This window comes from Halichoeres trimaculatus, unplaced genomic scaffold (genome assembly GCF_033239565.1).
Source record: "Halichoeres trimaculatus isolate MK-OKI-2021-1 unplaced genomic scaffold, fHalTri1.1 fHalTri1_scaffold_11, whole genome shotgun sequence".
Classification (NCBI taxonomy): Eukaryota; Metazoa; Chordata; class Actinopteri; order Labriformes; family Labridae; genus Halichoeres; species Halichoeres trimaculatus.
Window position 1 is genome coordinate 10,396,673 of NW_027437189.1, and position 18,127 is coordinate 10,414,799.

At 40.7% G+C, this 18,127-nt stretch overlaps 1 protein-coding gene across 11 annotated transcripts in view; it reads left to right on the forward strand.

The window, feature by feature from the left end:
- Positions 1-18,127, forward strand: part of LOC141798866 (membrane-associated guanylate kinase, WW and PDZ domain-containing protein 1-like) — a 104,989-nt gene that overhangs the window by 52,873 nt on the left and 33,989 nt on the right. For 5 of the 11 annotated variants that reach the window (XM_074680770.1, XM_074680759.1, XM_074680761.1 and 2 more), the window contains 6 exons: positions 11,867-11,986; positions 14,584-14,772; positions 15,901-16,168; positions 16,472-16,519; positions 16,791-16,873; positions 17,465-17,503. In XM_074680770.1, the coding sequence (XP_074536871.1) occupies positions 11,867-11,986; positions 14,584-14,772; positions 15,901-16,168; positions 16,472-16,519; positions 16,791-16,873; positions 17,465-17,503 (747 nt within the window). The remainder of the gene's footprint in view (positions 1-11,866; positions 11,987-14,583; positions 14,773-15,900; positions 16,169-16,471; positions 16,520-16,790; positions 16,874-17,464; positions 17,504-18,127) is intronic. The other 6 variants (XM_074680765.1, XM_074680766.1, XM_074680760.1 and 3 more) reach the window with 5 other exon arrangements.

The window sequence follows — 18,127 nt, forward strand, 5'->3', positions numbered from 1 at the left end:
TGTCCATTCTTTATACAGTCCATGCTGGAAACCATGATTGAACAAAAAAACAAAGACCACTCAGGACACCAAAGTAGCTAACATACCTGCTAGTTGCTAGCATGGCTAAAAACAACACACTATATAGAGAGTCATGTACTCAAAACACTCATCACCAGCCCCTGAGCTTTCTTCTTCTTCTGTGCAGTACACAGTGTTTCAGGCTAATACCCCGGCAGGCTCGAGCCACTTTTAGACGATACAAACATTTACTCAGCCACATGAATGAAATATTTAGTTGGCCTCCACAGATACCAGCCTCCATACTACTATAAAAAACTCACACAGCTTTTTCAGCCCACATGACAGGGCAGCAGTGCAACCCTGTTTCACGTAAATATGAGCCAGTGAACACAAAGAACAATGACATTTACAACTAAATAACCCTCATTTGTATCAGTGAATTGGATGTCTAGTAGAGTTTCATCAAATCTATATCAGCTCAGTGTATGTGGTTCAGGGTCCAATGATGTGGAGCTCTATATGAATACAACTCTGATTCTCTTTGGCTGTTGAAACAGTGAAAGCTGAGCCCTGTGCGTTGTAAAAGATTCAGAAGCCAGATGGCCTCTGAATCTGTGTTTCTCTGAAGCTACATAAAATGGCCTCTGAATGTTGTGCCACTCATGCTTGTTCACTGAGAGCAGGATTAGAAAACACTCGTAAAATGCAAACTTCTTGAGTTTGCGTTCCCTCAACATCTTATTTTGATGAGATTCAGGCCCATGAACGTAGGATGTATTTGATACTCTTTAGTTTGCAGGTAAAAGTGACACTTAATGTCCTTTGCATAGCTTAATAGCAGATGGAACATTATTGGCAAAACAATCAGCATGTGTCATTATGTCATGACCTGAGTGTTGGCCAGTACTAAGGCCAAACTCCATCCATCAATACATCTTTTGTCTTTTCCTGCTTTTTCTCGGTCAGGCAAGAGGCTACTCCAGCTGTCATTGGGCACAACACAGATTAACCCTGGACAGGTCGCCAGCCTATCACTCCTTCATTACAGAGATTTTCCTCTCAGCTGAAGACCATATCAGAATTTCACGAATGGATTACCAGTAACCTCAGAGCATGTGAAAGCTAAAAATGACCTCAGATGAGGGAAATCAGTTCACAGAGACAATGACTTGGGTCTGTTCAGTCGCAGTGAGAAAGTGGCCCAGTATTCAGAGGCAAGATGTGGGTCATAGAGAGCAGTCCAACAGGCCACTTCAGGGACACGTCCCCTGCTCCGGAGCTTTTTATGAACTGCCAGCGAGGACAGAATCTGGCTTCCTCGACCTGCTATTTATAGTTCACATTCTGTGTACACTATATACTGTATAGTATGTTTACACACTCTTTCCCTCCTCTGTATTTGTGTCTGATTGTGTCTCAATGTGAGTCTATCCATGTGGATGCTCACACCCGCATCTCAAAGTGTGTTTGCTATAAGTTTCTGTCGTATACATGCTCAGACAGGATTTGAGCTGAGGAGGGGGTGATCACTATACAGTGAAGACATTACAACACCTTTGAGACTACATTCTTAATCCTAATAAGATCTCTAATAGGTGGTAAGTCTTCAGTATATTGCCATATCTCCCTTAATATTCAGATGCAGAAAGTTTGGGTTGTTGAGGGCTTTTATACCTGGATTGTCTCAAGAAGTTTAACATCAGCCACTCACGTCTCTTTCCCACTCATCGTAAAATCTCAGGACTGGGAATTTTGTTGAGCTTGTGGAATCAGGCAAAATTGTCCTCCTCATCTCTGGAACCCCCAGTTTTGCTGATACTTTACCTTGGTTACACAGCTCCCAGGGCTTCTTGATCCATGTTTGCAAACATTTTAATTACCTCCGCCAATGAGGTTGTGTTTTTGGGATAGTTTGTCCATCTGTCCTTATTTTTGTTAGTGATCAACATAACTCAAAAAGTAATGAACGGATCTGTATGAAATTTTGAGGAAATGTCCAGAATGGGATAAGGAAGAAGTGATTACATTTTGGAACTGATCTGGATCACAGTCTGGATCCGGGATTTCTTTAAAGGATTCTTTATCATTGTGAGATAGGGCTGTTTTCACCGTATGTGGATATAACTCCCTGATAAATGGTCGAATTGCTTTGCAAAACAATACAAGACAAGGTCACCATAATTTCTGCCAGATGTAAAAGTACGATCGTGGTCCTGGCAATATTCTGGATACTAAGACCCGGAATATGAAATATGTAATGGGTCATCATAATTTTCAACACTGTCAGGTAACAAATTATCGTACAAACCTGCAACTAACACCAAATTTTAGCAGACAGTCTGCTGAAAGGGATATAACATTAAAGTAGGACAATCACAATATGCTTGGCAGAAGTCTGGACTCTCTGAGTGCTTTTCTAGTTTTAGATATTTCTGTTAAATTGATTTACTTTTTATTCTGTAAAATTACACAAAGAAACAATTTTTTAAAAAATCACATCAGGAATTAACACCTCATAAAAAAATAATAGTGATAAGTTTCTCTTCTGTTGAGATCACCAGTCCAGCCCCCTCCTGATTTTGAGTGAGAGGGGATGTATAAGAGTGAACTTGGAATGCTCACACTTGAAAAACTGCTGATTGCAGGCATTTTAACACATTTTTAGTTCAACAACTTGATTGATATTTAATAATCAACATAATTTTGTTTGAGTTTATTATCTTCCATTAATCTAATTGGTAAAAGGCTACAGGTTCAACACTGGTGTATTTTGAGTGAAGGGGGGGCTCAGTTAACCTGTTCAGAGACACATACTAAGAGACAATTCTGATAACATGACAAAGGAGACGACAGGTCTGCTTGGGCTCCTTTATCCTTTTAGCTGTCAGGGATCAATACTACACACACACACACATGCACATACCCAGCTTCACCCTTGTAAGAGACAGAGTGTGAGATGCTACTCACTCAATAACACAGTGTCCAGACACCATGAAAGAGGAGATGTAGGAACCAGGACAAAAATGTGCTGCACAACTAGCCAGAGCTGCTCTTTGTGCACATGTGTGTGTGTTTCAAGCAGCAAGAGGTGAAAATGAGTGAGAAAGTTGAAGCTGTTTGTGGCGTGAGGGATTTCATGTCCCCATTAGGTGATTGTCTTCTCACCATTGTGTGTGTCATGTGTCTGTACCTGCCTCATCCTCTTTCACTTTCCCCCTTCTCACCTGCCATCCAGCCATTCGTTAGATCCCTGCCTTCACTTTTCTGCCATGATTGGTGCAGTTTGTATGTTCTGTGTAGCAAAGTAGCAAACATCAAACTACTGCTGCGTCCGCCCACTAAATCCTAAGAATATTTCCAAAAGCAGGAAGACTGAAATAGAGAACTTAAAACTTCCCACAGAGAATTGAAGATGAAAGAGGAGAGGGATTTAATGGTGACGTAGAGAGCCTGCACGGCACCAAAAAGGAGGCGATGAAGAGAAGAGATGGTGGGAGGGACAGAAGATGCTAATGGGGGCATGTGAGGCGGACAGTGAGAATTATATTTATAAGTTACACAATAAAAAGTAAAGGGTAACTGAGGGGAGCGGTAAGTATGCTGCCGCTGATTTATTCCTTCCTTTTTGAAAGCATTATGCCACATTATGGATACAGTCCAGCTGACTGACTTGTAACACTGCCTGCAACAGCTTAATATAGTCAGAGAGATTAAAAGGATTGTAACCTTGGTATAAACAGTATAGCACAATCTCTGAGAGCGACAGATTTCTGTCATCAACATACAGGGTAACAGGATGCCGTTATCTGAAAGGAATGGCTGCATGAACGTTCGACAAAAGATTATATGAAGATATCAGGTTGTAATTTGGTGACTCCGAGACAGCAGTTTGCCATTTGCAAATCAAATCAACACAGTGCATGCTGTAGAAATCTCTACAAACACACTGTATCACACAAGACTTGAGTGTTTGTCGTTTGTTTTTGTCCAGACTGAAATAATCCCATCAACCTAAAAGTTTTGCTACAAGAGGGAAACACATTTCTTGGTCCCCAGAGAATGAACCACAGCAATTTGATGGTTCTCTTTTTCCTCTTGTAGCTTAATAAAATTGATATTTTTAGTTTTAGATAAGATTTTTATTGTTGATTTGATGTATTGGAGTTGAATAAAGTGCAAAGACCAATTTTCACCCCAAAGCAACTATTAATTTAAAAGGTTGACTAGGTATTGATCTTGGCTGGTATATGAGTCTGATATTTAGCATGTCGCCGACTATCTGCATCAGTGTTTTATTTTACTTATCTCAGATTGATTTAATTGATTAAAAACATACTACTCCAGCGTCATTGCTGGTCCATCACCTAATGGCTCGCTCACAACACTAACTGCCTTAACGTAAATATACTGCAAGTGTAACAACCTGAATACACTAGATCTGGTCCAGCTCTATTATGTCACTGCACCATATTAGATGGGTTTCCATTCAACTCAATGTGTCAACTCGCACTGGACCGCCTCCTTTGCCTAGTTGTATTTTTTATAAGCGGAGCCGGACCGAGGATGCATCTGATGTGTTTGGGAGGTAACTGGCAAATACTTCTAAATGAAATTAAAACTTTCAGTTTTTATTTAGTTCTTTGTAGAGCCATTTGAATGAATTTTTCAAGATTTTAATTTACACATTGAATGTATATTAGTTCCACCTATCAGTTTTTGGTCTCATAAACTATCAGTGATTGATATCGACATTGGTATTGGCCCTAGAAAACAAAAAATATTGGTTGGCCCCTGATTAACACCGCAATACTCTAACACACTTTCTAAATGAATTAGATGTATTAAAAGAAGCGTAAAAATAATGAAAGAATTGTATTGTTTTTCGTGCTGAGACTTTGATGAAAAGATGGATACTGCTCCCATGTAGGAGGCTGTTTAATAGTTAAGCTCAGAAAATGAAAGAAACAGTCACACTTAAAGCTAACTGATTAACATCTTGCTATAGTTTTCTTTCCTTTATCATTAGATAGAGAAAGACAAAGAAAAAAATGATTTGTAAAGATTAACCAATCATCACCTCAGCTGGTTGGCACCAGAATAATGAACTGGTTAAGCTTATTGTTCATATTTTAGTATTATAGGCCCAAGATGCTGATGAAATACTGTGCCAAAGCTGTTGTGCAGACACCCTCACTGGCCAGGACTATATCTTGTAGCCAGCTGTGGTTTAGCAGTATTTTGATTCATTGACTAGTAGGGGTGAGTATTGGCAAGAACTTCATGCATCACGATTCTTGGGTCACGATACAATGGATATCACAATATTTTTATACACTGCTATTTTCTACCCAGTTAACTATTTGATTGAAAACAACTTTTTCTATTTTATTGTGTTTGAAATCCTGAAAGTCAGATGCAGTGTTTCATACATTCACTCAACCTAAAAACATAAAGTGTGACAACTTTGTCACTTAAACTACTGCAACATTAAACTGATGTTGCAAAAAAAATATTGGGCGAAGGACTTGGTCAGTTTGTGAAACCAATAAATGTCCCTTGGTGTAACCAATGTTACTCATAAAAATTGAATATTATGCAAAACATGACTGATTATTTTATCAATCTACTACACTGAAAAAAAACTGATAATGATTTTAAACTACCTGACCCAAGAATAGAGAGAAAACATTGATGTTTACAGCATCAAAACACACATCATCAAGTTTAAGAATAAAATATTTTGAATATACTTTGAGATTGTATTTATTTTATAGTTTATTGGCAACATACAGCGGAGTACTGGATATTAAGAATTGAAATATTGATATTTTATCACAGGTCAAAGTATCGGGATATATTGGTGTATCGATATTGATAAAGAGGTGAAGTTGTTTTTAGGCTGTTTTGGTTAAAAATGTCATAAGACCACTTGATTGAGCAGAGCATGTAGACAGCTAAAAGCGTTAGCCCAGCTAACATTAGCTTCATTCAGCCAGTTTACCTGCAGACTCTGTGATCTCATGTTAAGCTGTTTTAATAAAAATACTTAACTTTGAGTGTTTTCTGAGTTTTGAATCAAATTCTTGTTTGAAAAGCTCAGAAATTTGTCACTCCAGAGAGTTTCTGGTTGTTACCTGGAGCAGAAACAGGATGCCAGCTTCAGCATCTTAAACCTGAACATAAGAGAGACATGATGATAAATAAAAGTATTTCTTATACTACTGAACTGTTTCTTTTAAGTGTAACAGAGTGTCTTAGATTGTGGTTTATAGTCATTGGTTTTAGCTGCTGTTAAATAAATCTGTATTTAGTGAAAACAGTTGATTTACTGTTCACTGATCATTATTCCTGCCTTTTCTGTGCGATAACTGAAAACCTTTAGTGTGACAGTCTGTTGTCAGTAACTGACAAAGTACAATACATTTTCTGGAGAACTCATTTCCTCAGGTTTTCCCAAATACAGCTCTGGTGTTCAGATTTGGTGGATTTAAGACAAATACTTAAACCATCACTGTAGATGTTCCAAGCTCCGACTCCCTGCGGAGACTTCAGCTCAGGCTGAAGATTAGAATTTTGACTTTTCTGAGAAAAGAGCTTCAGTGAAGACTTCAGCCTCCCTGTAAGATGTGCATGACGTCTGATCTGTGTTTCTTAAACAAGCTGTCATAAAAAAGCCTGGGACTCCCGCTCTCATATAAAGCTACCTCTCTGTGTGATGGTGTCATTCATAAACAAACCACTTCTCAGTTCAGCACAAAGACACTGATGTGGATGGAAACTGTTCATTACTTCAAACACCACATGGACCAGCTAACTTTACTGTCCATCCTACAGCCTCTGGAATTTGCTCATGGTGCTAAATACCTGAGGTTGGCGAGCAGTTTTTAATAAAAAATGCTGAGCCATCCAAGTATAAATGGCTTAGAAGCATGTGCAGCATATTTTCAGAGCGGTACATTTAAGACGGTGTTAAATGCCATCAGTAGAACCAACGTGTCCATTCCTTTAGTGAATAATCATACCCACTGACACCACTGAACTTGAACTGCAGTGTGAAAAAATGTCTTTTCAAGAGCAGATTTGAAGCGTGCAGAAGTCGACCAGGGCCTGTCATATTCGATTTTCTAACTGCACAACAAAGCAAGAGGTAGAACACAGAGGGATTTATTCACCACAGTTCAAAGAAATATCAGGCTCTGGAAACACAGCAGTCTGTGACTTGAGCCCATTTATCAGAATTATTTAAAGAACTGAAAGATGTTGGCTAATTTGTATGACTTTTAAGGTTTTCAACTGAGGTGTCTACTTGAAATATCCCAATAGATGACGGGGAAACACATATTGTAGTCCAGTGCAATAAACCTGTGAGTAAAGGTGTGTGTTGAAAGCTCTAAACTGGTTTTCTTATCTGCATCACTGGGTTAAAAGAGTGTTTCTTTGCACAGTCTGCACAATACACCCATACTTTTTTTCCAGTACAAGTCATTCCCTTTTGATTTTGTTGCAATTTTTAAATCTGGAGATGTCAGGTTTCATTTCTCTAGTCATGCGTGCTCTGGCTGGTTTCTCACAGTGAGAGAAAGGAGCCCATTGATGGCAGTCTGTGGAAGTTAGTTCATCAGGCCCAGGGTCAGGGCTGAGTATGGCTGGGTCATTGTTTCTCTGGCCAGAGACAACAGAGACAATCACTGCGATAGTAAGGAGAGGAGTCTGACCTCACTGTTGCTGTTATACACTGAGCGCAGTCTCACTATCTTCAAGTGAGTCCAGCGTGAGACAAGCTGTCGATTGTTTGATGGGAATTACCTCCCAAGTATCATTTTGTAGTTGTGAGCAAAGCTTGTTTTTATGATTTCAAAAACAAATATCATGACAGTGTTGCTCCTCGTTAATGTTTATCTAAATAAAGACAAATCCTGCCACTGCTGTGAAGGCTGCAGCTCTTTTTGAAGTGACTTTCATTCTGGTTGTCATGACGAGCTTTAAAGTGCTGATGATTTTTAATTTGGACCAATAATTAAAGAAGTGAAAGAAGTGTTTTTTTCTTCTCTGTTTAATACTTTTAGTCAGTTGGCTAACTACCCCCTCATAGTTAGTGACTCTGTAATTGGTCCCTTTAGCATGGAAACACGCTGCAGCTCAGCATTAAGGCATTAAACCACAATGAGTGGGCAATCCTGGCTGTGACGTCACAAAATACGTCAGAGTGTAGGGATGGATGATGGATTGCTCCTGTGCAACAAAAGTGACGTGCTTCCGTTCTGAAAATATTGCCTTTAAATTATGCAAGGTTTCATAGAGAAGCAGAGCACAAACAAGATCCCGTTACGTAACCCTGAAACCCAGATTGTTAAAGTTCTAAAGGAAGTTGCATTTTGAAACAGTTGTGGAGTTATCTGATGGGTTGACTCTTTCACACTGATGCAGCAGTGCTCAAATCATCATCAAGGTGAAAAGAGGAAGATTCTGGGAAACAATTGTTTCTTGCCCAACATATGGTGATGCAGCAGAAGATGAAAAGGTTTGCATTAATGAGGCAGAGTTTAGCCTTCTGTACCCTGTTATACAGGCACACCAGAGCCAGAGCCCTCCACTGAGGGGAATAGCCTGAAATAACAGCTCCATTCCCCGCCCAGCAGACAGCGTCATGAGAGCTCTCTGAGCCTAAGAAACATCTCCCACCATGGGACCACCCAGCCCTATGACTCAAACTCCCAGACAACCCAGCTTTCATCTCACTCTGATCCACTGAGGTGCATACAAAGCAGCTTCGTGCTGCCTGCTGCTGCTGGTCACTTAGATGATGTACACTTATTTTCACACAGGGAATTCACTTTGTTGCTTTAATTCTTTTACTTGTCAACTAATTTTTTCCTTTTCAATTTATCTTGAGAATTATTTTTCAGAGAGAGGGGAAAAGGGAACAAGTAGCTTTTTAAAGTGTGGTGCAGGTGCAGAACTGAGGTAAAGGTTTGCTTATTATCAGGTGTTTGGGAGCAGGATGTACCCTGAGGGTAAGCTTGCATATTGGAGAAGCCCAGATAAACACTTGGACAAGAAAGAGTTTTAGAGTTTTCGCATAAGCTGTCTCACTTGTCTAGCAGGGCACAGTCACAGATTGTAAAGGACCATATGGGGTTTTGTTTGCTGGTGGGCCATGGAGGACAGGTTTACACTTGTGGCTTTGAGGTGTATTTAGGTAATACTGAAATATTTGCACAGCTATGGCATGGATTTCACAAGGGGCAACACTTGCTTTAGAAAAATGAAGCCTATGCGGAAGTGAAGTTGCTGTTCATTGAGGATCAGCATGAGGCTGGCTGCAGAAAGACCATAAGTCATATTTACACCCAGTCAAAAAATTGACTTTTACAGCATTAAAAAGCATTAAAAAGCCTGGCTCAAGAATAACTAGGGTCTGAAATGCTGATTTTGCTTTCAGCACACACTGTACGGTGGGTAAACTTTTTTGTGACTGGACAGTTTAGAAGTAAATAGGATCATTTGATTGTCCAATCAGAGATACAGCTCAGCTCACGTGACTGACGGGCGCCCTGTAGCTGTTCGAAAGAAAGCGTTATAACCAATGTGCCTGCATCTGCAGATTGGTTTCATTTCAAGGTATCAGGAACAGACGGGTGAGGTCGCGTATACTACGTCTGTGTCTTATACAGTCTATGGGATTGCATTAATATTTAGTTTTGATGTGCGTAATGAACAAGAAGATAAACTACTGTAGCTTTGATGATGATCTCCTAAACAACCAGTTAAAGTAAAGGGGTTTCCTTATCCAGTCAAATTTGACTCAATGTGTTGCAACCAAAATTTTTTTTTTTTTTTACAAAGAAACCTCCATCAGGTCCTATGTTAATACCAAAGACTGTATGATAAATGGACGCAGTCTGTGTGACGTTTCTGAAACAGAGTTTTGAAGCAGATTGTCGTAAGGGGCCATGCTGTAAATGGAGAGAGCTTTGAGCATTCTCACTAACAGCTATAAGGCACCCTCCTATCAATCAGCTGAGCTGAGCTTTAGATTGGGCAAACTTGGGATCTTAATATTTTCTAAACTGCTGAGTTAGAAAAAAAATCTGCCTCTGTACAGTGTGAGCTATTTAGTTAGGAAACTTTTTTGGTACCAGCTCTTAAAAATGTTTATTTCTGCTGTGAAAATGGCCTTTGTTTTGGCTTGGTGTGTATGTGATTTCCTGTACTTCTGGAGCCAGCCTCAAGCGAACACTTGACTAACAACAGATTTTAGCACTTCATATTTTTAGACCAGAGGATGCAGTTAGGTTAATACCCATTATTACAAATTTGAAAATGTTTACAGTCTGGTTCACAGAATGTTTTTTGCATGTAACTTCTGACTGGATTTGTCACACTGTTGTGGATTGAAGTTTATTTTTTTAACCCGAAGTAGAAGTTATTTGTCAAGACAGGGCTAAGTTGATGGACAGGTAGATACTGCCTCAGCTCTACCTCTTTGCCTATGTGGTTGAGTCAGCATTTCCAGTATGAAAATGGTCTTCAAAACACCTCTTCAGGCACCAAAAAGTGACTTACATGCAGTTATTTCTAGAAAAATATCCTAAAAAAAGTTTAGCTTTATTTTATTTTAAATGCTAATAACTAAATACTTGCAGACTTCTACACTTAGCTTGAAGTACATGAATACAGCCTTAGATACAAGCTAGCTCTCCAGTGGAATCTGCTCCTGTTGCATGAAGTGGTTTGTTCCTCCTCCAGTGGGAAGTTGCTTGACTTTTGTTTCCACTTTGCTCACACCCTTTTTGAGGTATTGCTTTTGTATTACAGGTATTCAACTTGAGAACAATGTAAGAGAATATTGTACCCCTGTATGTGCGTGTCTGTACATACTATGAGCATGTGTTCACTTCTGTCCTGATGACAGATGGGTTACAATGTCAGCCAACCATCTGGCTGGTCGTCTCATCTCCTTTATGTAAAGACAGAAACACAATAGCCCTGGTTCCTATTGTCCAGTGTCAGGTTCCTACAACATAGAGGTCCTACCACGAAGTAAAGACACCACAGACCACGCATCATTAACCCCAAAATCTAAAACAGGGAGGCCAACAAGACCTTTAAATGTTGGGTTACCAAACACGTGATTAAGTATCACAACAAAACAAAACAAACAAAAAAAAACACTAATGTGTGATTCTTGCATTTTTTGCTACAAAGGAATCAGTCCCGTCTTATTCCACCTTAACTTTAAAAGCTTTTATTGTACTGTATCCTGTTACAACACCTAAGAATGCAGAGAGCTTTTCCGTTGAGCACTGCAGTCATAACAAGGACAAAACAATCAATACCAGCTTACGGCTTTAACACCATTATCCTGGTGCATTTTACAATACCACACTCACCATAAAGAAAGTGATGGATTGATAAGAGTATCAGGAACATTGCTTAAGGTGACCTTTATTTCATCTTCTGGCTTAACAAGTGGCAGTTTGAGCCAGAGTGATGACTTAGAGACGCAAGTCTCAGTTTGATTTCCTGACACAATATTCACAGCTACTCACTAGTCACTTTGCTTTCAATCACTGCAGTAGATAACAATCACAGCCTTTTGATTTCAGATCTGTATTAAACACCTTTGCTTTGGACACTCTGTCTCATGGTCAGAAATTATCTTAAAAGTCTGAGTAAACTTTGAGACACTGGCTGGGTTTCAACGCTAATGAAAGACTCTGTGTTTAATGTGCATATTGAAAGTGTTTCCGAGCCAAAAGAAAAATATAATTTCACCTTCAGTCAGCTGTAAGAGCATGGTTTGAATTTTAACAAGATATTGGCAGCTGAGTAAAGTTTGTTTGTTTTGTCCTTCCCTCAGGTACAACCCGCCCCCCTCGAGACGGAGAGGTCCCCGGGGTGGACTACAACTTCCTGTCTGTGGAGGACTTCCTAGAGCTGGAGGAGAGTGGCACACTTCTGGAAATAGGAACGTATGAAGGTGAGGAGGGTGATAATGATCGTGACTGGCACTGTGCTGGCATCATGATAGCGCAGGTGTCCTGATTCTCCACAGAGACAATGAGCATAGCAGTGATCAACTTTTGTTTTCTCCAACATGCAGACGCGTTGTGCACTCAGTTGATTCAGATTAGATAGTACATGCATGATGAAGCATGTGTGTGTGTGTTGAGGGGGGTGTCCAGGAGACAGCAGGTCACTCCACATCTGCCCCTCTCACTCTGATTAGGATGCTGTTGTGCAGCGCTAAGTCTCATTCTGACACAAACCTGTGTGTGTAAACATGTGTGGGAGGATGTGTGTGTTTGTGCATCCTGGGTTTGTTTGCCAGGGCCAAGTCTTATTCCAGAGTGTGCATGTGTGTGCGTGTGTGTGTGATTGTGTGTATGCAGCCGGGAGAGAATGTTACAACATTAATCTGCTTGGCACCGGTTCTGTTCTGTGTTGGCAGCTCCTTCCTTTCACGCAGACAATGTCAAATACCTGTCCACAGGAGTCTGAGGCCATCCAGAAAACCAGAGGCAGACATGTGTATTGATTCATAACCAATTACTTTAATGGCTATTTAATTATGTAGAAATATTTTTGTAATATGATTTTCCTACAGAATGAGTTGGGTTTTTTCTAAATGAAATTTTCCCTGTTTCCTTTGCCAGCAATAACGACAGAGTGCACAGAAGCTGAGTTGACACGCAACAGCATGCGTGACTGATTGTAACCTTTGAAAATTAAGTTTGTCATGTCGAAAATTTAGGTTACACACTGCCTTACACAAGAAGATTATTTCCACTGACATGACGATGCTGTGAATATAAAAAATACAGCCAGATGGTGGTTAGCTTGTGACTAACAGCCTGCATACAGAGGCTAACTAACTTAGCTCTGTGTAAAGGTAACAAAATATACTCTATACAGTTAAAAAGATGAGAAACAAATAATAGATCATTTTCTTTCAGTCACCCAAACCTTTGTTTAAGCTTTTAATATCATTTAGGTTATTTATTTGTTCTGTGGACTGAGACATGTTAGCTGTTTCCTACCTCTGTTAGCTTACTGGCTGCTAACCGTAGTCATAAATTGACAACAGATACAAAACAAGATGAGAGTGTATCCACCTCTTAAGTAATCAATGCAAAGAGGGATGTTTTGAACTCTTGATGCTAAGATGGCTATTAACTAAATTAAGAGTCACTGGTAGGGGGATGCAGTTAATTTAACCCCATTTCCACCAAGCGGTTCAGTTCAGTTCGTCTCAGCATGGGACACATTTTATGGTGTTTCCACTGACTGATCCCGGGACAGATCGCCAAATAACCGTCCCACTTTTTGGCACCCTTCTGTAAGGGTCCAAGACACAAAAGGTGGAGCTACAACACTACAGACCATTAATTGGTCTAAAAGAATCGCCACTTACCGTGCAACAGCGGCTGCATTTCTCGGCGGCACAGTCTTCTCTGAAACGAAGCTTGATTGCACTTTGTATCAAAGGGCCACATGCCAATCACAAAGAAGATGAATTGCTGCATGTCTTCCATCATTGCCCTTTGTTTACTGTGTCCTGTTTTTTTTCTTCTTCGTTGGATTTATTAGCGGGGTACACTGTGTCACACTGCTATGGCGTCACGCTGTTGTTGAACAGATGCGGCTTTCAGCATCTGGCTTACACGCAGCCTACCACGAGGGGGCACAGTTTGCTGTAGAAATGCAAATGTGATCAGGCTTAACTGTACCAAACCATAGTGAACCGAACTGAACTGAACCTAACTGCTTGGTGGAAACACAGCTTTTGACTCAGAACTAGGTTAGCTGGTTGAATAGTTTTGCTAGCTGGTTGCCAACTCCATCCTTCTGCTTAAAAAGTGACTGGTAGGAGATGTAGCTAACTTGTGACAAACTTGGTTAGCTGTTTGCTGTTTTTTTTATGCTAACGCTTGCTGACCCCATTTTCATGTTTTAAGAGACTGGGAGGGTATACAGCTAACTTAAGACAGCAATAGTTTCTGCTTGAGCAACTCCATCTTCATACTTATCTAATAGATTTAATGAAGTTTGCGCTATTTGTTACACTTTCTACAAGAAAGCAAATAAGTATCCACAAAGTATTGCTCCTTAAATGTTAGCATCTCTTTTTGTGCATCAGAACGCAGCTTGCCACTGCCTTTATACAAAGATTTCATGGATACATGATTCATAATATGCCAGGAAATGCTTGATAAATTATTTGTTTGCCCCGCTGACTGAAACAGCTTCAGTCAGACAAAGCTGCTAAAACAGACTGGCTGTTGTGAGCTACTTCATTGTTTTTGTACATTGTGCTTTTAGAGGCTTTTTACCCTTTAAAAACACGCACACACAAACACACCAGAGATATTTTATTTTATTATCAGCTGCTTTTTTTCACAGTTCGTGGTCACATTGTGACCCATCTTCACGTCTTTTCATCTCAGTGTTAGATTGAGGAGGTTTCATCGATCCTGCCTGTTTTTTTTTTTATCCCCTGCTTCCTCCCTCTCCACTTCTCCTTCTCCCTCCTTCTGTGTCTCTCTCAAGCATGCTAATGTCCTTCTTGTTGCCTAGGTAACTATTATGGGACCCCCAAGCCGCCCAGGCAGCCCATCATTGGGACAGTGATTCTCAGTGATGCAGGCTCTCAGCAGTCCACCCCGAAGCGCACCAAGTCCTACAATGACATGCAAAACGCCCGAGTAGTGCCTGCTGACGACGACGATGACGACCAGGCCTCGGAAATGAACAACAGTTTTACAGGTGAGGCCGTCGCTGCTGTGGCTGAAGTTTCTAGTGGTGTAGTTTCTATGTGCTGTCGTCCTCCTGCCATGTGTCTGTTCTGAGTGGATGTTTGTTGGTGAGTGTCTGAGTGTGTTTGATGTGTGTGCAGATTAAGAATACAGAAGGAGGGAGATAATGTGTGTATGTTTACCATCCTCTCCTCCCCTGTTGTACGGAGCAGGGTGTCTAGCAGTTACATCATGTCTTTGTGATGCCTATTTTCTGTTGCTGTGAGCCTCCAAACACTGCCACCTGCCTGCGAGGAGGGGCAAGAAGCTGATTATGGACAACAGACATTTGTTGTTTTCTCTCCATGCTTCACATTTTCTCTGACCTGCTGTTGTTTTCAGTTTCTTTAGATTAGCTCATTTAATTGTTTCTAGCATGTGTAATAATTCATTATCATTATTATTCCTCATGTGATAACAGTGTTTCATTTGATATTTTGGAAGAATTGGCCTGATTATCACTTAAGCCATATACTCATATCAAAAGTAATGATATTTTTGACTGAAAGTATTGCTGTTTCTTCATTCCTTTGAGCTCTTTTTCGCTTATGAAGCTTAAGGAGTTGTGTGCTCCTCTGTCAGAGCTCTGTATCTATGCCCTCTCTGTGTCCCTCTGCCTGCCTGCCAGAATTTTGAATTAGCATTTGATCAACCCTGAAAGGCCCACGGAAGTGCTGGAAAACACTAGATGAGAGCTGGGCAGAGAGCGGGGATGGGGGTGGGGATTGCTGGCTTTAAAGAGAGGGGGCTTATGGGTGGAGAGGTAAAACAGGGTGGTGGTGTGAGGGGGTCAGAAAAAGTTTGGGAAAGACTGCTGCTGAAAGAATTAGCATATTCCTGGGGGCCTTTCAGTACACTAGCAAAGGGCGGGAACCAAACTGAGTATAACAAACATAGGGGGGAAGGCGATAACAGGGGCTTCAGTGTGGTTTAATCTGCGTGACTTGTGCTTAAAGTAACCAGATTATTTCACTGGTATGCTGATTTCATCTCTCCTTTTCTTGCATGCATGAAACATAAACTGTCTTTCTGTTCCTTTTTTGTTTTGGTGTTGTCGTTCTGTGTTGTTCCTGTTGTTGTTGTTGTTGTTGTTACCCAGGATCCTTAGTGCGTAGTCTCTTCCCCTCTCCTTTGTTGTGCACAGGTAACCCTAGCGACCAGGACGAGAGCCGCGGCGGCATCCTCCGGCCATACCCCGCACGTGACAATGCTCCATCCTGTGGTCTGAACAATGCAGCAACTTCCACCTCGGAGAGCGGGCAGCAGACGCTCGCAGAACCGCAGGTCTCTCCGGAAGAACCGCTGGGACCACTGCCGGAAAACTGGGAGATGGCGTACACTGAGAGCGGAGAACTCTACTTCATAGAGTATGTATCAACAGCAAGCAGCAGGTTTCACTTTGGAAGTGCTGCACACACTCCTCGCACCGCCTGGATAAGCATTAAGTTCAAACCATAGTTAAAATTCTGTGTTTTACCTGCACTATTATCCCTTTTGTTCGTCCAGTGGCTTGTCTTCCCCCATGATTTGGTTTTTAGGCCTCTCCCCAGCACAACCTGCCCAGCCCCCTGGGTGAAACCGCTTTCCTGTTAATCCCTGCATGTCCCGATCTCTAAAGGAGATCACATCCTGATCACCTGACTACCTCCACCTCTCTGTCCTCTCTGCAGCACGGCAAAGGCACACCACCCGGACATGGCTGTGTATTTTCAGAGCTTGTATGTTCATTTCTGCTATCACTGAATTACGGCATGTTCTTGTGTAACGATAGAGGGAAAAAGTCAAGCTGTTGACTGTCGATTTCCTGTCTGTGCTGCTGTGTTATTCTCATTCCTCTTCGCAGCAGACGCCTGCTGTCCTCTGTAAACTTGCTGACGCGGTTTACTCTCTGATTCTTATTGATGCATTCATGAACCCCTGCTGTGCTTTTATGTGTCGGTTTGACGGCCTCAGCTCAATTGTGCTGTTGTCTTGTTTGTTTTCTTTCAGCCACAACACAAAGACCACATCATGGTTGGATCCTCGATGCAGAGACAAAGCCTCCAGGCCTCTGGAAGAGTGTGATGATGATGGTAAGCTTCTATACTACAAACAGTAATAGTTTTGTAAATTCACGCTTTGTGGGATGGTGCACAAACCAAAAGTTGCTGCTTGAGGTCCTAAACAATGCGCTTGAGTTTGAACTTTGTGTTGAGATTCATTCATTTATTTCTCCAAGGCATATTTAGAGGCAAAATTTTAGATGATGATTATAAATGTGACCTATAATTTCCTGCAATTTAAGTGTTGTTTATCATTCTTTAAAGAACTGTTTTTACATGAAAATATTGGAAACAATTCTCAAAAACCTCAGAAACAAGTTCCAAATGGCAGTATATCAGCTCAGGATGCAGAACACAGATTGCTAAATTGCACCATCAAGTGGTGAAATACAAAGTGACACACTACACTTCTTTACATTGATGTTTTGTATTGTGAAGTTCTTGTTACCTGTTAATTCTAAGAGTGAAACTAAGGTGTTTCCCTGTCCACCTTTCTCTGGACTGTCACTTCATCCTTTATTTGCTCTTGACTCCTCCATCCCTGACACACCTCCCCCCTGCCATCCATCCTTTCTACTCTTCATTTTGTTCTCTTTGTTTCATCCTGCTTTCACACTGGAGAAGAAGGGATACACACGGAGGAGATGGAAGCCGATCTAGGTGAGATAACTAAGAGTTTTGATATGAAATATAGGCTTTTATTTAATTAATTTGTTGTATTTTTTAATGTTTTTTATACTTCTCTTTGAAAATATGCTTTAGCAAGATTTTTTTTCTTGAAGAACTTCTTGCTAATAAAACTTATTTTGAAATTTGAATTTAAACTGGAAATAAAACAAGTGCCTTTTTAATTTTCACTGAAAGCTTTTTAAAGCAGATTCAAAGCATTTTTTTCTCCTGTTTGCTGCAGAACAGAGAGTGAATAAAACTTGATCCTTAATTTATCCTTGATTGATCCTTAAAATGCCTCTAATCCTAAAGTCATCATCACTGGGTTGTTTCTTTTTGTCAAGATGCTTGTGCTTTTGACATGACGGATTCAGTGTTTTTCCCCTCATGGTTCCCAGCAGCAAAGTCAGGAGTTCTTTTCAGATGAATTTCCTAAAACACAGATGTTTTGCTTCACGGTGATACACTTAACTTGAGTTGATCACAGACTGTAATACGGCTTGGCTCAGTTGATTCTCGGCCCATTTGCAGCCAGCACAAACAACCCTGTAATGTAACCAGAGCCCAGTCTTAAACAAGGCCTTGAATGTCTGCCTGTAAGCTGTTATTATTACC